Source organism: Erigeron canadensis, chromosome 2 (assembly GCF_010389155.1).
Source record: "Erigeron canadensis isolate Cc75 chromosome 2, C_canadensis_v1, whole genome shotgun sequence".
NCBI lineage: Eukaryota > Viridiplantae > Streptophyta > Magnoliopsida > Asterales > Asteraceae > Erigeron > Erigeron canadensis.
In genome coordinates this window covers 676705-698573 of record NC_057762.1, presented here as the reverse complement: position 1 = coordinate 698573, position 21869 = coordinate 676705, and the positions used below count along the sequence as shown (strand labels likewise).

The window sequence follows — 21869 nt, the reverse complement described above, 5'->3', positions numbered from 1 at the left end:
GACCCATAAGACCTATTAAAGGCACTCAATAACACATCCTCGATCACACACTGATCGTGCAGAAAGCTTCATTCGCGTAAAGAGATTAACTCTACCATTCGGGAATCAACAACAAGCCATTTTAACCACATATAACCTCTCGTCGTATCAACCTCGGTTCGGTGCACAAACATTTCATCATTTATCTCATTTTTTTTAATTTTGTTCGTGTATGGATTATGCCTAACCTTTGATCGCCTACGTGAGATACCACTTAAACTCCGTTCGTTATGTGATTTCATATTGGATGATTATGTTATCTTAATGGAAGTTGCTTAATTCTATGAAATCATTTAGTTACTCTACGTAAAATCAATGTGTGTGTGCGCTTATCGCACCCTTTGTTTCCTGCTAGTCGGGGTGTGACGAATTAGCCGACACTTGTTTAGTTAATATATGTTGTGTTCCTCAGGTTACAAATGAAGATTAATGAGACACTTGTGAGGTCGGGTAGTTGCTTAGTGGTTGATGCATTTAGATACCTAATGTATTTTGAATTAGACGATTATTGCATTTGACATTTATTTAGATGTTTCCTTATTGGACTCCTAAGGGGCGATTGTATAGTATGGATTTCCTTCTATTACTGTGATACATCATTAGATGTTCTTTAACCATTGGGTTAGGTGATTATGTCTTATTGAAATGCTTCCGCTAAGTTTTAAACATTGTTAGGACAAAATTTTTGAATTTCCATATTTTTAAAAGCTGGCTTTACATAAAAATATTGTATAATTTAACATAAAAACACCACATATTGAAACGAAAGATAAAAGTTTTGTCTTTTAAAATCCTCCACCCATTGAATTGGCCTTAAGAATATAATATGTATATGTATAACGTGTAAAATGAAATAGATGATAAGTGTTAGATTAGTTGGTAATGATATATTGAAAGATGTTGTAAAAAGTAATGGTTGATCAGGTGAAATGAGGCGGGAGACTTTTTAATGTGACACCGCCAAAAGACAAAACGGTTGACTAGTTTTGGGAGGGACCTTGTGACTGTTCAAAGCTCAAAGTTTATTTTGGACGTTGGACATATAAAAAGACGGCTTTTGGAAATTATAGTAGACGGCCGTACAAGGAAGTGACATTAACCAACGACAACACAAAAGACAATGAAACCATATTAACCAACCATAAATCTTTGAATCCTTCACGAAAGAGTTTTCGGCGATACAACCAATCCGTAGTATATATTTCAATGTAATGTAATATATGACTTTGAAAGTGACGAACATTGTAAAATGAGATATATATATATATATAGAAATAGTGGAAGCTTAGTGTAGCATACTTTGAGATCATCAATGGATTTTAGCATGCCACTGGCCATGGTCGTTGGATTGGTCCTGGTGGTTGTAGCAATGATGATCATCGCCTTGGTCCGTGCAAGTGCTTCCCCGAAGGAAATGGATGGCATCCCAGGTAGTCTTGGTTGGCCACTAATAGGCGAGTCCCTCTCTTTTATATCTGAATTTTCAAGTCCTGCTGGTATTTTCAGCTTCATGAACAAAAGGCAACAGAGGTAATCAATCATCAATAATCCATATATAGTTTATCACATACATTTCTTTACTTATGCCCATATATATTACTCAAATATATATATATATATATAGGTATGGGAAAGTGTTTAAGAGCTACGTGTTAGGACGATATATGGTTTTCACAACTGGCAGGGAAGCAAGCAAGATGCTATTAACAGGAAAAGATGGTATGGTCAGCTTGAACCTGTTCTACACTGGTCAGAAGGTGCTGGGCCCAAACAGCTTGCTTCAGCAGAATGGAGAAGACCACAAGCGTCTCAGGCGCCTCATTGCTGAACCTCTCTCCATTGATGGCCTTAAGAAATATTTCCATTTTATCAACAATCTAGCTATAGAGATGTTTGATGGGTGGGCGGGACAACTAAAAGTGCTAGTTCTTGAAGAGGCTTCAACAGTAATTAGTTATTCGTTCTCAGCTGACAAACACATTAAATTTTACTTGCATCGCATTCATCATATGTACTTCTGTTGCAATTCTACATGCAGTTTACTTTGAAGGTTATCGGAAACATGATAATGAGCTTAGAGCCGGCTGGCGAGGAGCAAGAGAAATTTCGAGAATATTTCAAAATCATTTCTTCGTGCTTTGCATCCCTGCCCTTAAATATTCCGGGGACTGCCTTCTACCGTGGTATGAAGGTGCGTGATGATACCCTTACCATTGACACATGTTAACCTATATTCTGCAATCCAAATGGTAGCTGATGCCATATATGATCAGGCTCGGGATGGGATGTTTGAGATGTTAGATACCATAATAGCTAGGCGAAGAAATGGAAACGAATTACAACAAGATTTCTTAGGGTCATTGATTACCAAGGATGGAAGACAAGGATCAGACGATGATGAAAAACTTACGGATGCACAAATGAAGGACAACATACTAACGCTGCTAATTGCAGGTCATGACACTACAACTGCGGCCCTTACCTGGCTTGTTAAGTTCCTAGGAGAAAATCATGCAGCTTTGGATAGGCTGAGGGTAAGTAACTGTCTAACTCATAATTTAGAAGCTTACAATTTGATAATTTTAAATTAAAATTTATAAAACTTATCATCAGGAGGAACATATGGAAATTCGGAGTAAGAGGGAAAGTACTGGATCAAGTCTCACATGGTCCGAAGTCAATAACATGCCTTACACTGCGAAAGTAAGCATAACAATACATGTAAATTAATTAGCGTGGTCGTCATAATGTGAAACCGGCCATTTAATTTATTGAATGGTTTGTTTTTCAGGTTGTGAGTGAGACTCTTCGCAGAGCAACGGTCTTACCATGGTATTCCAGGAAAGCGGCTCAGGACTTTGAAATCAATGGTATATCCTGTAAACCATTAATAAAAAAATCAAAAAAGAGTAAATTGCATAGTTAGTCTCTGTGTTATCAGACCATTTGCAGACGATTCCAAAGTTATGCGCGAGTAATTCACACCTTTCAAAAAATATCATATTATGATGATGTTTTGTAGTGAATCAAATGATGTTGGTTTGCTAATAGGAGGTATAATATGCAAGACATGACCTCATCATTTGGCATTTTTTCAAAAAAAAAAGTTTTTTGAATCAAACTTTTAGTGGTGCATGAGTTTTTGAAATTTGTTGAAGAATAGTTTCCAAAAAATGTATTTGAATGTATAGACATATGTATATGATATTGATAGATATAATTATAATATAATGGAGAAGGATCTACAAATATACTTTTTAGTGAGAATATTTGTGAGAATACTCAAGAACTTCATTTTGTTGCATTATAAGTCCATAATACTAACATAATATAAGATTAATTATCATTATTTTATTGTTTAACAATACATTAATCCGTTAAAATGGACAAAATGACTTGCTTAGAATACTTGATCCTTGAAGCGTAATGGAAATCCCCAAGAAACCAAGCATTCGCTTGCCTTTATAAGACTGACCAAACTTTATTTTCCACTTACTGTCACTTCATTTTTCTCAAATGAATCCTTGAATACCTCTAATTATAAATTGTGTCAAAAAGCAAAATACCAGGAAACATGTAGGCAATATTTGCAATCTTTTTTCTTTTAGAGGAACAGTATATATTTGTAATCTATCATATACCTCCGCACCTTTAGTGATGCATAATTTCTTATAAATAATAATGATGATATGTGGATAATTTAAAATGTATATATGATCATTCAGGATACACTATCAAGAAGGGTTGGTCCGTCAACTTGGATGTAGTATCTATTCATCATGATCCACAAGTTTTTTCAGAACCCCATAAATTTGATCCATCAAGATTTGATGTGAGTTAATGATCTCATTTTCATGCTAATAATTATTCCTTAATTATATAGTATGAGAGAGGATGACTGACACGTGTTTGCTTTTGGCACATCATGATCAGGATCCTTTAAGATCTTACAGCTTCCTTGGGTTTGGAAATGGGCCACGTACGTGCCCTGGAATGAATCTTGCCAAGCTTGAAATCTCCATTTTCATTCATCACCTTGTCTGCAGATACAAGTAATTAATACAATTTGACCACCGCACTTTGCAAACAATCGAAAGAATTAGCAAAAACATATGTCAAAGAACATTTACCCAATTAATAATTTCATTTCATTAAATTTCATATGCAGGTGGAAAGCTCTTGACAATGATGACTCTGTCCAGCCAACTCTAGTTCGGATGCCAAAGAACAAGTACCCGATCATTGTCGAGCCACTAGAGTAGTCCAAGGATCTTCATTCTATGGCACATACGTGCCACAATCAAGCAGACACACACAATCAAAATAAAAACAAAACAAAAAAATGTTACTTTCAGCAACATTCTATTATAATTTGATTGGTCAATTTATATGTCTCTCTCTATATATAGCAAATCTCCATTTCAGAAATCATACTAGTATCACATGTACAAAGTTACACTATAAAGGGATACCCTAATGGAATATAGTTGGAGGTCATGTCATATTATCTATAATCATAAAACGCCTAATTCATTTAACTTTAACTATATTGCATTACAAGATCGAGGTGCATATATGCGTGTATATTACAAACGATATATATATGTTGTTTTAACGGGCTGGCTGGTTTTCTTTTAAGAGTTACCCTATTTTAGAATTTTAAACAACTTTTTTTCTCATGAACATCATTCTGCTGTGTTCATCTGTTGTTAAAAATATCATTTAGTTAATTAATTTAATATTTATCTAGGTGTTTCATCATTTTATATATTTTTTAATACAGTATTTATTTAACTATTCCTTTGGGTATATATGCTATTTTCTTTTAATTTAATTTAATTTAACTTTAATTTAATGTTTAGTAAGAATACATCTACAGGTTTATTTTAAAGTTTATAAGCCGTAGACGATATTTGAAATGTAGAGTATATCTATTAGTATACTTTCCCTCTCTCATAAACCGAAGAACGCACATACTCAACAAACACATATTGCTTGGGTTCCCCTTTCATTACAAGATAGATAACATTCAGAGCGACCGAAATTTAAGTGTCACTAAATCCCTAATGATCTTCTTATGCCGAATAAAAAGTGTCACAATTGATATCATCGCTAAAAGTCAGACAGTAATATTAATGTTGTTACTGTTCAGATTGTTTATTTTCGCCATATAATTTTTAGTCATAAAAATCCCAAAATAATCCAATTGTGACGGAATTTTCAGCCCAGGAAACATTTTTGATTAGGATTACTTTTGTTCAGATTTCACTTTTTGTCTTTAATTTAATTAATTGACTATAATGCTATAAACATAAATCTTAGTAAATTGGGTTTTTGCCTATAAAAATCTGCAAGTTAATATGAAAATTAAAAAAATTAGCTAGTTTATGTAAAATATAATCTAATTTCTGCAATCGTATTTAGCACACCAAAATCTGACCCGTTAATCAAGCTGCGCATTTGCAACTAGTTCTACAAAAACAAAGTGCCCAACCCATGTTTGATAGGATATATATAACCGATATTAGTCGCTGGCAAATGAGCCAAGGTGCATTAAGAAAGGTTATTAATTCTGGAAATAAATGTCAGTTGATTTTTCTACAGGTATGTGATAATGGTGCCCACAAGACAAGCCATTCCAGTAAAAGGGTATGAGTTCTTCATTTTGATGTTTCTTTCTTTTAAAATGCTTTGCCTTTTAGTCTTTTATTAATAGACTGTGAGGGTAGATCAAAGAAAGATATTTGTTTTGTAGGGCAAAGTTGAATCATTTTCTACATATTATGAATGGTTATGTCATAGTTTGGTGGATCTCATAGGATGCGGTTTTTGTTTGCGGTCTAAATTTTCTTCACTTGAAATTTTTGTTCCTGAGTTTTCAATCACATGATTTTGACAAAGGGAGGATTTCTGATATGATGAGGTAGCCTATATAGGAGGAAGAAATGCTAAGCAGTCAAAGGGAAGATTTCAGTGACATGGTCGCAGAGGTGTGTAATCCCTTATCCTTTGTATCATGTATAATTCTTAGCTAGGGATGTCAAAAGGGTCGAGGACAAAACCGGTCAGGTCAAAACTATAAAAATTTTAATTACATGGGTTTAGGGTGGTGGGCCCGCGATTCACTAACATATAAATTTATAAAAATGTTTGTTCATTAAACCTGTTCGTGTTCCATAAGACCATAAGTGGCAACAGGTTCGTTTTTATCTATTTATAGATCATACTATGAAGCTTATTCTGCTTACGTCCTTATAAATGTTTTACTTGGTATGTTTGTCGGGGGGTAATAGTGACTGGTTCAAATTGAGTTTGAACGAAGTTCTTATCGTGTTTCGTGATGAAGTAAGGTGCTGTTAGCTATCGCTACAAAGTGTGCTGTTAGTTCAAATTGAGTTTTGAACTATTAACACATGTTGCAGGAGTTTTCTTTAGAAATGCAGATTGAGCTGAAACTTATGGGACAAGTGGATGTTATTAAGAAAAATCAACTTAAATTGAGTTCTGTTTTGTTGAAGGTAATTTTTATGTTTTGTTTTGAAGTTTGTTGACATCATGAAAATGAGCGATATTGTGGAGATATGGTGTGAGTTATCTTTGTTGGGCATATAAGGAGAGTGTAATTGGAGGGAGTAGGGGCCGTTATTAAAAACTAGAATTAGTACCAAACCATCAGTTTACATATCTGTGGTTAGGGTAAAAATAGTGAGTCCTGCGTGTCTTGATTCAGATGGGAAGTCGTCGAAATAAGCGTTGTATAAACCTCTGGCCATACAAGCTTCCGTAGCTTGTGTATATTCAGTTCGGAGAAAGTTGCGGATTTCTGAAGATCTTTTTGGTTTGTTACTTGATGATACCTCTAAATTGTGGCTACTCGTGGAGGTGATCTGCTTCCGGTTCTGTTTATACGATTCTGTTTAGATTTAAAATAGTTTGAGTAGCCATGTTAAACCAATAGGGTACTTATATTTAGCTCAATCAGGAGGCTGGACATAATCAGTTGACAGTAATGGATATCTTGCAAGTCTTAAGTTTTCTATTCTGTCTTCCATAGTCTATATACTTCCGTATGAAAGTTCAGGGCAGAAATCAATGTACAAACAAGCTCAAAGAATGCATGCATGCTTTTTATATGGGAGGGGATTCCCTCAAGTTCCGCAATTTGACTAGTCAAGTTGGGAAGATCTTGACCATTGAATTTTAATCAAAGGTCGAGATTAAAAGATAATCTTTGGATCTTGACCTTGATTATAATCCAATGGTTAAGATTTATTTAACTTGACCTATCAAGTTGAAACCTTGTAAATTTCACTTATAAAAATTCGGCTAATTAGTCTTACAAATTAATTGCTGTAATAAAATCTGGGCATTCTTCAAAAAGTTGCGAAAATCGGATTATTTTGTGGTATCAATTGTATCCGTTGCAACACGCGAGTATCATGCTAATATAAAGTCTAAGAGAGGGGGGGGGGGGGGGGGGGGTATTTTCCAGTTATAAGTTTTCAAAACTTCCAGATTTCAGAACTTTTTATTAAAGAATAAACTCACTAAATATAAACGGTATTATAGTAATTTCTTAAAAATAAACTCATTATATAAACTCATCTACTACCGGAAACAGACCCTATATATCTAGATAGACACCGCATTGAGACAGAACTTAATGGAAAAAATAAAACCAAGCAGATATGTACTACTCATCTTAATGGCGACAATGCACAATCAAGCTTCCTAGATGAACTCTTTAAAAGCACCTATCGAGTTCATATCTTTATTCATAAGGTCATCTAATTATATAATTCCAAGATTTACTAAAGCCCAACCTTTTCAATACATTATTAATCGTTATTGTGTTTGGCTGTATAACCATAGAATTCTTCTAGCAGATTCACATTTTTCTAGACCAATGATGTCTATAACATCATCACATAGAATAGGGTTCTACCCATTTCTATGGTTAGGGTTAGAAATCCCACTTAAATTTACAATAATGAGCCTAAGTGAATATAATCCAAACAAAAGAAAGGATGTACCTTTATTGTACGTATAGATGATATCAGGAAGCTAAGTACAAAAACTCAAGTTGGTGGGTTGGTGGGTTGCTTCGGATTGAAAGTGTCATGGTTGAAATCCCTGACCTCAAACAATTAGTGAGTCGCTTTAGGATCGAAGATTTTCAACCCGTCAACTCAAGCCCGAACCAACAACCATAGTTATAATAGATCATATCATAGTTTAGAGGATAACCACATAACAAGCAGCATATAAAATAGTGTATACATCTAATAAATTTAAAGGTAAGGTAATGACATTATAACCTATTTAAAATCCATATACAGTATTAATTTAAATATAATCTTTGTCAAATAAGAATTAAAAGTAAGGTTTGGTCTAGTGGGTTGTGGCTTTGCCTAAGGATTAGGAGTTCACGGTTTTAAAACCTACCCCTCCCCCCTCCACTTTTTTTTTTCAGATTTTTTTATTTTGCACTCTGTCCCTTCCTTCCCTTTTTATTTAATTTTTGTTTTTTTCTTTTTGCTTTTCTACCCCTACTGTTTCCTTTTTATTATTTTCACCCCATAACTTTAAATAATTTGTTTTTTTTCTTATAGTTTTCCTAACATATTTTTTTAATACTTTTTCCTACACATCACATTTTATTAAAATGTTATATATTTTATAAAAGTGCTACATATTTTGTTTTTTTATCCTATTTATTTCTTTCTTTTGTTGCATTGTATATTTGTTTTTATTTTCTAAACATTTGGTATTTTTTTTTAACTTTTTTCATTTGACTTTCGTTGAAGAATCAACCGACGACTCATAAGCAGTGGCTTGGTTAAGGGAACCCACCGGAGCCGTAGCGAAGCGAGTCTTTAGAGGGCAATTTGTCACTGTTCTCTTTTTTATTTATTGGTTTTAGTATATTCCTTTCGGGTTTTTTTTTTAACATTTGGTTATCCCCGCACTAGTTTTTTTTTTTTAAAAAAATTGCTAGTAGTATCTAAGTCATTTTCTAATAATTTTTTTATGGATATACTAATAGTCTAGTATATAATAAAGACAAAATCTTACTTCATAATTAGAAAAATATAAAATTTTAAATGAAGTTTAAGTTTTAATTAGAGACATTAAATCTAAATAATGATGTCTAATATCTTTATCAACCCAAAAGGTGGGTTTGAAGAAGGATAATGAGTAAAAATTTGCTCCATCCAAGTCGTTGATATATTGTCATTACAAGAAAGGGGGGGATGCTTTATAAGATTCTAAAAGGGTACCCGTATCATACGGAGTCGACGGTGCGGTGGTGGCAGTAACACCAAGTTGTGTAGGTAACTAATATACAAGTAACTAATGTAAAGGGTGATAATATGTTTATTAATTAATGAGATAAAGAGTGTATAATGTAATTATGTAAAAAAGGGTAAAATGTATTTTTCAGAATCTGAATTTTAAGACATGTTAGTAATAAAACCCCAAATTCCCATCTCTCCTTAAAGGTATAGTTAACTTCCCGCCAAGGCAAATCAGGCACTCCTCCTTAAACAAGAGCTACAAGCAATGCATATATTCTTTTTCTCTACATAACTTGTTATTGTGATCCTCCTAAATCTTATATGCCACATACATATATAGGTATGCTCATCTCCCTTGATCTCATCTCTCAAAAAACTCTTGGAAAATGGATTTAAACCCCAAAGATCCCATTTTCACCAGTCAACAAACAGACTCTAGCTTCATACTCACATCCCACCTTCAAGGTTAATTTAATTTATCCATTGTCCTCTCTCTATCTTCCTTGATTTACACACTATGTCTTGTGAGCGCATAATACAAGTAGTTATATTTCTGTATGTTGTTTTGTTTGTATAAAAGCAGAGTATGGAAGGAGGAACATAAACATTGAGATAAATGAGGATGGGAGTATAATCACAATAAGTGGTGAACAAGCGGAAAAGATGAAAGGATTTCGCAGAACCTTTAGAATCCCAGAGGGAGTGGTTCTAGATAAAGTCAAGGCTAGGTTTGACCAAGATGTGTCAAGACTCACTATTAAGATGCCAAAATTAGTAAAGGGGCTCATGGGGACCGGGATTCAGGGATTGGAAGACACTGGCAAAGGAGACACATCAAAGCAAGAAAGCCATCAAGAAATACAAGAGGGACATGTCATGTCCAATGGAACAAAAGACCAGCAACATAAGATAACCCAGTCTGAAGACCAAGAATCTGTCTATGATAAAGATAAACAAGTGGCGAAAATTGAAGAACAGAATGCCACTCATGAAGCAAAACCGTATCAACAGAGTTCGACTAATATCTCTATTCCTATCCTAGCCGGATCATCAGCGTTATTTGTTTCTCTTATTGTCATAGCTTTTAATTTCTTTCGATCAAGGCATGAATCAAACCAAAAGAGGCATTAGCTCAAACGTAGCCTAGCTTATGTCCAATATTCTATTTATTTGTTTACATGGTTTTGTGAAATAACCTGTTTTAAGTAAACGTTGAATATTAATTTGATCGCTCTAGAATGACATGATAAAACTTCAAATAATGTATGGGTTGTTACTTGTTTTGAGACTACAAAATCAATAAAAAGAGGTGATTTAGAAAATCTGTTAGTTATTAAAAGAAAAGCATATTTACCGCACGGATTCACGGTACGTATAGTTGTTCATCAATTATTGATAAACTAATAGTAAACAAGTTAGGGAAGTGTACCTCATTCAGTAACCGCATAGAGAAGACAAAGTGATTGAGTTGATGACCGGGTTTCGGTTTAAGGTGTGTTCTAAAGGATGGGATTTATGGGATTTAAGTGACAAAGTAAGGTCACAATTATAAAGTAGACAGGGAGGTGAAATTGTTGGTGTTGTTGTCTAACAGTAAAGGATGGAGGGGTGATTTTGGCTTTTGAGTTAAAATCAATGGTTAAGATTCAAAAATCATATTTGAATCTTGACCCTTGATTTTAATTTAATGATCACGATCACTCCAACTTTACTAGTAAAGTTACCCAAACTTTAAAGGATCCTCATTCAATGATAAAGTCTCCCTAATGATCTCTATATAGCACACTCAAGGATAAACCCTAAATAATAAGTAAGAGTAATTACGTCTATCAAAATAATTACCTATTAATTATTTAAGGGTACGTAATTATGTCATTGATCATTATAATTAGATAAATGTGATTATAAGAGTCACATATAAATATATGTTAGTATATATATTCATTCTTACATTCACCCACTTGGTCAGAATAATATTTTATTATGAGTATTAAATTAATCTAATCGGGAATTAATACTAATTTTTAGTTTTAAAACAAAACCCACTTGGTCAGAATAATACACTCCTTTAGTCGGTTATTTAACTCGAGACCCCATTAATCGTACTAAAATCCCAAACTTAAAACTTAAGTAAACAATATGATCAAATGACAAATAAGCCCTCAATGTCGATTTGTAAGTTACTGTCTATACGTCATTAGGCTAGCAAAATGTATTTAGAGACAACCAAATCTAAATGGGGGAGGAAAAATTCACAATTAGTCATTGATATGCACTTGTGCATGGTCATGAGTAATACTCGTCTTTATTATGAGCTCTTAGAAAAGATTTATAGGTGATAGACCTTTAGTTATAGGATCCTTGAGAAGATCATGAGTGTATCCAATACGAGAATTTAATTTTCTCTACTTGTTTAAATTGTTCTTGTTTGAGAATAATAACCTCGTATTGAAGTTCTAATGCAACTCCTCTCAAACTGTTATTGTCCGAAAAATCAAGTTAACTGACTTTATCACAATAAGTCTTCATTATAACTTAAGTTGTTAACAGTTTCTTATGACTCTTCCATTAGACAGTTCCGTATATTGACATATGAATATGCTCTAACATTGATATTTTGTTACCTTTAGAATACAACAAATTCAAAATTAAGGGTAGTCAAACTAGATTTTATCTTTTCATATCTTTTATAGTTCAGATTATAATCTTTCGTTTCTTATAAATATTGCTATACTTTCTAAGATGGTTTATATTTATATCAGTCTAAGGTTTCAGCAACATAGACGATATCTCAACGAATATAGACTTATAAACACATAAGGCTTTTTGGGTTTCAGCAACATAGACGATATCTCAACGAATATAGACTTATAAACACATAAGGCTTTTTTAACTAATGAAGCATGAGGAATTAAACACACATAAGGCTTCTAATCTCATTCACTCTATTAGCCTCTAAAGGAGAGCAATATTGTATGTTACACGTATCAGGATCTGCTTAGTGTAAAGCTTATGGGTTGAAAATAATATCACTCCAGATCTATTATGTTAGACATGAGTAGGGCTGTAAACCAACCAAACAGTTCATGAATCGTTCGATGGGCAGTTCATCTGTGTTCGTTTGTTTAGTTAAATGAACGAACATGAACACAAAAATTTGTTCGTTTAGTTAAATCAATAGACTTAAGCAATGCTCTCATTCGTTCATTTACGTTCATGAACATTTGATAATCTGTTTGTGAACATTCGTTCATTTATGTTCGTGAACATCGTTCATTGATATTCGTTTACATATATTAATACCTAATCAACTATACCTAAATCATAAACAGTTTAAATATTAATATTTTTTTTATATCATATATGTACATATCTACCAATAAACTAAAACAGGATTGAGATGTTCTTGAAACGACACGTGACGTAATCCTTGATAGCACGTGTCCTTGTAATTTATTTATTTCATTCAATTAGTTTTTTAATTGTATATAGATTCAATTTTCTTGTTAGACTTAGAACTAAACACTAGATCTTAGCTTATAGATACAAGACACAATATAACCTTATTTGATTGATCGTTTTCTCATTAATAAAATTGTTTTTTGTTTTTTTTTTCTTTCTCAATTTTTCAACTCCTATTACTTGTAACTTATAATAGTTAATAATATGAAGACTTAAAAAAAATTGAGTTTATGATCCAAAATCACAAGGCTATTTGTTGTCATATTTTATGCTTACAAGTTCTGATTTTAAAATGATTTTAAAAATTTAAGATAAATCGAAAACTTTAACTAAACATATACTATATTTATTATTACTGTTTACTATAACTTAGTTTCGATCATCGGCTTACTTTAGCTATAATTTATTTCATACTCACAAATCATATATGAGACTATTCAAATTTCTTTATGATACAATTTATTTAGCTACCGTACATCATGTATGAGGCATATTCGAATTTCTTTTCAATACAATTTTTTAAACTACCGTACATTGTACAGGTATTAAGACTAGTGTATACATATATCAAAAGAGAAGGTCAATTAAGAAAAAAAAGGAGAGAAAGTTTATTTTTTTTTATTTATTTTACCTTGTTTTATATGAAAAAAAAAAAAAAAAAAACCCTTACTAGAGTTCTTTTCTGTTGGGTACCTAAATGGCTAAATTTGCCTGCCGACATTCGTCGACACCTTATCCGTTGCTATTATCCCAATCATTGAATGAGACATCTAATTCTTTTTTCGAACATTCAGTCGTTATATGACATTAGGAAAACCTCACCTTATAATGGTAAAATCTTGTACGTACCCTAAATAACGATATGTTGATTATGAGCCGTTACGAGTATTCGGAGAAAAAAACCCAAGACTTACCATCCCTAAGGATCGAACTCAAGACCTTGAGTAAAACCTGAAATGCCTCTGACGAGTTGGACTAGTCATCTATGAGACATCTAATCTAACCATAAACATCCAAATGATTCATGTCTTATTGAACTAAGTACAAGTATATAATGCATAAGTTTGTCTTATTGAACTAAGTAGAAGTATATAATGCATAAGTACAAGTATATAATACATACTAAACTAATTATAATTATAATACCTTTATAGACTCCATCTCAGAATACGTACACAACGATGTCATATTCAAGATTTATGCTTTTTCTTTTGCCTGAACAATTTACAAAACGTTACTAACTGTCAAGTTTATAGTAAACCAACTTTTGAAAATGAAAAAAGTAATAATTTGTAAGAAATGGTAATTCGGATATACATATCGCTAGCAATGACGACCCAATAATGACCGTTAATCATTACTGCATAATAAATAAAGAAATGGTATTATATTCTTTCTTCGTGATACAAAAGATAATATTCTGTTACAACCTAAAGGTATTACCCTTTTGCCAGCATACATTAATCAAACTCCAAGATAATTGCTCCTCCAGTATCACAGGAACTTAAATCATTATAAAGAAACCATCCATCATTTGAATGAATAAATTCTGATCTAAATTTATATCTCAAACACCCCTGTAATAAGCTTCTGGTCCACACGGGAAGAACTTTAACCAGCAGATTTTAGTGGAACATTATATGAAAAAGCTACAAATGAATGGCAAGTCAAGACTTAAGAGTAATAGTTCACATCCTTCTTCAGCATCTAATCTAATATATATATATATACCTTAGTATCATCCCTGTCCAATGCAATGACCATTACACAACAGCATTTCTTTCAAAAGATGCTGGTTGTACTTGCACCATTCATTATCCCCATTTTCATGTCTAATATATGGAGAATTATGACATTTGTATAGTAGATGCTAATAGAATAGACACTTACCACTCCATGGACCGAACTTTCCTCAACACATATCTTGTGGATTTTTGTTTCTCTGTAACTGGGATTATGTTTTCCATCAGCTGCAAAACAAATGTTTATTTAACCATGCATCATTTACATCAAACGAAATGCAATAGAAATTACAACATTTCTAGAAGTTGCAAATTAGGTATGCATCAGGTTAGGCGCAGGTAAACGGGTCTCGAAAGAGGACATTTTGACATAAAAGTCCAGCAGTGGGATCAAAACCACATGGGGTCATTGAACTTTCATTGAATTTAATTGCTTATAATTAACATTTTATAAATTAGTTTAATATTTAATGATCGAATTCAAGTAATAGCGAATTGAAGGTAAAAAAAGAGCAAAGGGCCAAACACTAATGCACGACACGTGGGAGAACTGAAAATACGGTGTACCCTACCAAGCGGAAGAACCGTGTTATAAATGATAGATATAGTCAAAAGAATGTTGAAAACTAAATTTAAAAAATAAATAAATTTTTCTGAAAGTTCGACGGGGGCTAAAACGAAATTTTAAATTATAGAAGGTACACCATAACATAATGTACCCTAGAGTGTGGGGGAAAACTCTGCTATAAAATGCTGGAAACTAAATTTAAAAAATAAATATATAATATTTTTGAAAGTATGTAGGGGTAAACAAAAGTATAAAGTTAAGAAATTACACCATAACACGGCGTATCCTACCATGCGGGGGAAGGGGACAGCTCTGTTATGAACAATGATTTTCCCTCGCCTATTCTATATATTGACAATTTGCTCTTTCTCCTTCTCTGAACCCTTTTCTCAGAATGTTTCTTGGTAAATACTGATAGATATGACGCGACTACGTGGCATTCACTCTTAATGCTACAGTTATTGTTCACATACCATGACAAGAATATGTTAGTATCTATATGTGTTTTATAACTGATTTTATTGCCATAGATCCCCGGTTGGGAATATCTGTTAGATTAGAATTGGAATAGATAGTTAGAGACGGATCATCTACGTCAATATAATGAAAAAGATGAGTGTCCTTAGACACTTAGACTAGATGACTGATGAAGAGCTATACCCTTATTTATTAAATACAAAAAGGAGAATCTGGAAGACATAGAGATGCAGCATTTGGAAGGTAAACATGGCAAATGAAATTCTGACATAGCATCTAAACACGAACGGGCCGTTTGGTTTAAAGATTTTAAAGGAATTTGATAGAAAGGAATTTGGAATTTGTTATGTAAGCCTAAGATGACTAGGAAGGACATCTAGATTCCTTAATATCAAATTCCAAGGAATGTAAACGTTTCCTCATATGATAGAATATCCATTCCTAAGGGGTGTATGAAAGATTTGATGGAAAGGAAACTTGAAAGTACTATGTTAACTGAGCATGACAGGGGAAAAAAATCCAAATTCTTTTCCATCAAATTCCTTTAAAATCTCCGAACCAAACGGCCCCTAACTAATTAAAGTTAACATAATAGTAATTTTCAGGCATGAACAAAAGCAGAGAGTAGAATAACATTCATACCTGATTATATCTTTTTCTAGTCTGCTCTGTCTGAAAAGAAAAAAGAAAGACGTAACTGACATAAAGTAAATACCACGTTTTCAAATACTAAGTAGGAGAGAAATAAACATGCACATGCACGCATATATAAGCAACAACAATTTTTCAGGTGAAAAATACATTCCAAGGATCATGCTTGGATCCAGCCCTTGGGAAGGGATAGGAGGAGGGGAAATAAACATTATCTATGAGCATAGAGAAGTAGTATTTAATAACTAGGATAGTAAGTGAGCATATAATGCATTTTCTTTAGTTTATCCATTTTTGACTTTACTGTATTGTAAATTACACTTTGTTAATGATTTCTAAGGGTATCCAACTATCCTCGAATATTTCTATGACTACTCAACTAAAAAAAGATCTAGTGCGAGTATTTACCTTTAAAAAACATCTACGGGGACTTTAAAAGCTAATGTGGCTGTTATTTTGGTTTTTTGTTTTCCAAAGTTATATATAAAAAAAAAAAAGGTTAACAGGGGTGACGGCCTTTTACCGAAAAAAAGTTATATAAAAATAAAATGACGTGCACAATAAAATGTGTACCCTTTAAATTCACAAAACTAGGTATCACTTTGTCACTTTGGCTGCCGTCTACACCTTTTACAATTCTAGCAACACCAACTCTACATAAACAGATCTCTAGAATTCGTGGATATTATAAGAATACGACTCTATTATAACTCCAATAAAGTATATTGAATTATTGTTATCCAACTCTTTTTTGGTTTATAATTACCTAGTCAGCCATAATTTCACGCCTTTTACCTACACTTTATCTTGCCACGTCTACTTCTTCTCATACCTTTCAACTTTCCTTTTCCCCCTCAACACTTCACCTATAAATTTGATACCTCATTAAACCCCACAATATCCAACTATACCCGATCAAAACCAACCAAATAATATAAACAAAAGATATGGACCCCGTTCCTCCTTTTTCAATTTAGGTGATATCCTTCACCTATTCCCTTTCACAAATCCTCTTCACCCCCTTATTTCACCTACCTTTAACCATAAACCTTCTCATCACCTCTCTTCACCTATCAATTTCACATTCCCTTTACAAATGGTCTTTCAAAGCATTTTCTCTCTCCTCTCTCAACTTACAACTTTAATCTCCCCGAAATGCCCATAACTATGTCCTTAGCAACTAAAACACATGGTCTACCAAAGATACCCTCAATAAATTAACTTACAACATCCATCCCTTAGATCCTAAATTAACTACACTACCCACCTTTTACATCAATTATCATTACATCACTAACATACAATACTTGCCGCCGCCACCACCACCACACCACCGTATAGCACGGGCATCCATCTAGTATATAACTTAAACATGATTGATATAAAGCCATGTAATGTATGTAAAATTGAATATTAGTAAATTTGAAATCATAAACTCCATGTGGTATCATCATTTCTAATGTATTTGAAACTTCAAAACTTTTTTATTATTATTTATTGTTATTAAGTTCAAACTTTTTTTAATGAAAGAAAATATCATCTCCTATATATGGTCAATCCGTACATCATACAGAAATTAAGACTAGTATGTAAATTTGAGTATGAGTAAATGTTAAACATCATACTATTAATACGCTTCTTGGATAACCAAAGGGTTTTTAGGCGCCAAAGGGTTTTATGGAAAATAGTAGACTACCGCCTAAATTGTTGGTGGGCCTGGGACTAGGTTTTCAGGCGGCAAAGTATTGCCTCGCCATCGCCTTGCGCCTAGGCGGCTTGGGCGCACGCCTTTAACAACACTGTTTGAAACTTTAAAACTATTTATTATTATTATGATTAAGTTCAAATTATAGCTTTAATGAAAAAAAAACATGTCATATATATAGTCAATCACTCAATCCATACATTATATGAGTAATGGTATAATTATGTATATAACTTGTCCTTGTCCAAGCATCATTGCATAAACAGATAGTTGAAAAAATGTTTTCCATAGTATACATACAAAATGCGTTAATCATTATGGCTGTTGTGGCCGGTACATAATCATTTTTCATGTTCATTTTGTTGGATGTTATTAGATACTTTATAATTCAATGAGTTCTAATTATAAACTTTCTCTAGCTTGTGTATTCATATTTTGATATAAATATCTAATAATACATGCACTTTCTAGCTTAATTACGTACTAAATTAAGCATACATATAGCTAGATAAGTCGGATACATGAGAACAAGGATCTGAGGTAGAAATGATAGTAGGTTTTAACTGCAGGAAAAATTGGTTTCCCCAGAAAAAGTTGGAGTATTGGCCTGAAAAAATGAAGTTTGGCCGGAGATGAGGGAATTTGGCCAAAAGATAAAGTGAACACTGAGGTGAAGATGACACGGAACTTCATTTATGAAAAAAGAAAAAGTTATAATGAAACTGAGTACTCATACTTGATGAACTTGAAGGGTTTATACTCATGTTAAAGCTTTTTTTATTGAGTATTTAAAATAAAGATCTGCGACAAGTTAAATATTTTTAGAAAGAAATAACCGAATCATACTTGTGTTCGAATAAATTATTCTAATTTGTTATTGAACCCTCAAGTTTGCTAATAACTTCATATATTCATCACTTAACGTAGAATTTTTTATATTTGTGTTTGAATATATATTTAATTTAGCTTAATCATTAAACCATTGGGTTTGCTAGATAGATTCTAATTCTTATATTTATATTGTAAAGTATCAATATCAATACCTAAATTGTATTGTGCACATGAAACTTTAATGTAAGTTCTGATTTTGTTGTTCATTTGGTACAACTATTTCACTCAAACTTTGTTGCTAGACCATGATCAATTCACAAGGCGTTGGGACATTGGGTTGAAGTGTGCTATATGCGTCGCACTGTCAAATATCAAGATCATATGGGATGTAAAGGTTATAGCTTCACTTATTTCAAACACTCGTCATTCGTCTTATAAGTGAAAGCCTAGAAATAAAATAGAGAATGCAAATAAAGGAAGTATATATATGTTAAAACATATGTATGTCACAAAGTTTATAAAGACTATGTTTTTTGTTTATTTAACGTTTATTCTTGTCTTTATTTTATTGTTTACCCATACCCCGACTCTAGGGGGAGTGGTTATCGTTTTTGTTGTTGCCTTGTATTTGTTTTATACAGAACAATCTAATAATCTATATTATATAATTACGAGCATGGTACCTGCGCAATGCGACGGCGGTGGTGGGGAAGGCGGTCTAGTGGTGTCGGTGATGGTACTATTGGTAGTGGTGAGTGGTGTAAGTTGATGTAATTGTGATAATGGAAAATTTAGAAGACAAAGGATTAAAGTGTTAATTATTAAAATAAAGGTTTAGAGTGTAAATTATAATTCATTATGAGCAAAACATAAAAAGTCAAGGGTAATTCTGGTAATTCAAAGGTAAAATTACCTAACATAAAAAGAGGTCATTTCCTTTATAAGGGAGTAAAGATAAAGGTTTAGAGTATAAATTATAATTCATTAAGAGCAAAATATAAAAAGTCAAGGGTAATTCTGGTAATTCAAAGATAGAATTACCTAAAATAAAAAGAGGTCATTTCCTTTATAAGGGAGTAAAGATGAGTTCCTCCAGATTTCAACCCCCGCACTAAGAGTGTTCAAGATTTTCCCCGCCTAAGCGGCTAACCCCTGTCTATACTAGACCTTTAATGCCTAGCGCCCCATGATAACTTGTTTCCTAGATCTAGGATTAACATTTTTGATTTACTTTTAATAAAGAGAAAACAAAGATATGATACCAATTTTAGACCATGCATAAGACATCAGATGTTCGAAACAAATCATAGCTAAAACAAAAACAAGAAAACAGGCACACAAAAAAAGTTGTCCTTAGACTAGAAGAAACAAATGACAAGGGTAAATACCTTTGCCTTTAACAAAGTCTCGTGCTCCTCTTCCAATCTAAGTGCTAGAGATTCTAATTCAGCCTGGTATGCCTAATTAAATGAAAAAAGCAACAAATGGGTCGAGTTGGGTTGATAGACAGAATAAGGGACTGGAGGGAGGGAGATAATAAACAAGAGGTGACCTGTTTGCGTTCTCTGGACCGTGCGGCAGACTCCCTATTCTTAATCATCCTTCTTTGCCTCTGTTGAGCAGCCTTATCTAAGGGCTCCAAGATTGCTCGTCTTTTCCCACATCCCCTTCCGACTCCGACAACATCGGAACTGAAAATCCCTCCTCCGCCACTTAATAATCTTTCACTCGGTAAAGGCAAAGGCAAAGTTGGAAGGGGAATTTTCACATCGTCTTCCTGGGCCTTGGCCAAGAAATCTTCTAAAGTCATCATCTCATGAGGATCCGGGGGCTCCTGCTTACAGGTATTAACAATCTCCTTCCAAACATCATCCACACTCTTTCTAGAGTGTAATACTGACATGACCAACAAAAAAAAAACATTATTGGTTTTCGTTTCCTCGGGCGGTGTTTGTTCAATATACTAAAATGTGAATATTTATTTATTTGGGGTGGGAATGGTAATTAACCTAGAAAGTGAACAAAATCGGTTAATTTAGGGAAAGGAAATGAGAAAAAAGAAACTAACCAATTGATTCCTCCTCCACTTTCTCATGTGGTTGTGGCAGTTGGTTGTTGTTTGTTCGTGCGTCGGTCATCGAATGATACGTAGCGGCCTTGTTAAATTGGAACTTTTGATGATTTTGGGATAATATTAATTATTGATATCGATGATCGTAGATCCGAATCAGGAAAAAAAAATAAAAACAAGACATCAAATACTTATCTTCATCATCACACAAATAACCATCTAAAAATCACCTTCCACCTCCTCCTGTCAATCAATCACACTAATTTTCAGTTCATCCACCACCTATTCTTTCATTTTCTATGTTTATTTATGGGGATAGTATTTGTATTGCAGGCGGTTCCAATTTTCGGAACTGCAAGCCTTAAAATTAGGGTGGGTGATTATTTATTTAATCATGTGATAAATGAATAATCATGTGATAAATGAAGAAGGTTGATGTGAGGGCAGTACAGTACTACTACCGATAATTACCCCTTTATTTATTTGTTAAAATTAGTTTCACAAACGGGCCTTGTGGTTGTCCAAATATAACTTTTACTTGTGCTTTCTTTTTGATCACTTGTCACTTTATAGTTGCAAGTAGAATTAAACCGGTATCAACTAGTTATTAGGCCCGTGTTTATAGGGGAGTCTCCCAAGCGTCCCCTCACTTGAAGACGCAAGACGCTGTAAGCACCAAGCGTCTAAAGGGTTGCGTTCTTTGCTGGAGTCTTCGCCAGGACTATGGCAGACGCTCTTTTGTGGGTTAGGAGAAAAACTAATGTGAGGTAGGAGAGGATTAATGTAGGGTAACATGTGGGGTAGCATGTGGGGTAGAAGGTTGTCTTATAGGCAAGAAAAGTCCTGAGCAGAGTCCTGCTGACGTGGCAGTGAAGAAGTTATAAGACTCTCCTCCTTATAAGGAGAGGCCTTATACCCGCACGTTGTTGCCGGAATGTTTTTACGTACCCTTATAGTTGCAAGTAGAATTAAACCGGTATCAACTAGTTATTATACCCGCACATTGTTGCGGGAATGTTTTTAC

General features: G+C 33.4%; 3 protein-coding genes across 4 annotated transcripts; 2 read left to right on the top strand and 1 right to left on the bottom strand.

Moving 5' to 3' along the window:
• The first annotated feature begins 1351 nt into the window (after nt 1-1351).
• LOC122590239 (abscisic acid 8'-hydroxylase 3-like) lies at nt 1352-4349 on the top strand. The gene is made up of 9 exons (XM_043762569.1): nt 1352-1569; nt 1664-1985; nt 2078-2230; nt 2313-2573; nt 2653-2742; nt 2831-2909; nt 3765-3871; nt 3973-4091; nt 4208-4349. The coding sequence occupies exons 1-9, from the start codon at nt 1352-1354 to the stop codon at nt 4299-4301; spliced, it is 1443 nt and encodes a 480-aa protein (XP_043618504.1). The 3' UTR covers nt 4302-4349.
• A 5220-nt stretch (nt 4350-9569) lies between these two features.
• Nucleotides 9570-10621, top strand: LOC122590099. Its single transcript, XM_043762430.1, has 2 exons — nt 9570-9803; nt 9922-10621. The coding sequence occupies exons 1-2, from the start codon at nt 9725-9727 to the stop codon at nt 10467-10469; spliced, it is 627 nt and encodes a 208-aa protein (XP_043618365.1). The 5' UTR covers nt 9570-9724; the 3' UTR covers nt 10470-10621.
• Nucleotides 10622-13872: 3251 nt separating this feature from the next.
• Nucleotides 13873-21303, bottom strand: LOC122590010 (G-box-binding factor 4-like). 2 transcript variants are annotated; one of them, XM_043762348.1, is made up of 6 exons: nt 20843-21301; nt 20327-20670; nt 20163-20234; nt 16230-16259; nt 14691-14770; nt 13873-14015 (listed from the first exon to the last, which is right to left on the bottom strand). In XM_043762348.1, exons 1-6 carry the CDS (start codon nt 20910-20912, stop codon nt 13991-13993), a joined length of 621 nt encoding a protein of 206 aa, XP_043618283.1. In that variant the 5' UTR covers nt 20913-21301; the 3' UTR covers nt 13873-13990. The 2 variants fall into 2 exon arrangements, 1 of the variants encoding a protein (XP_043618283.1); XR_006322387.1 differs by lacking the exon at nt 13873-14015 and adding an exon at nt 15401-15562 and having other exon boundaries at nt 14690-14770; nt 20843-21303.
• Nucleotides 21304-21869: the final 566 nt, after the last annotated feature.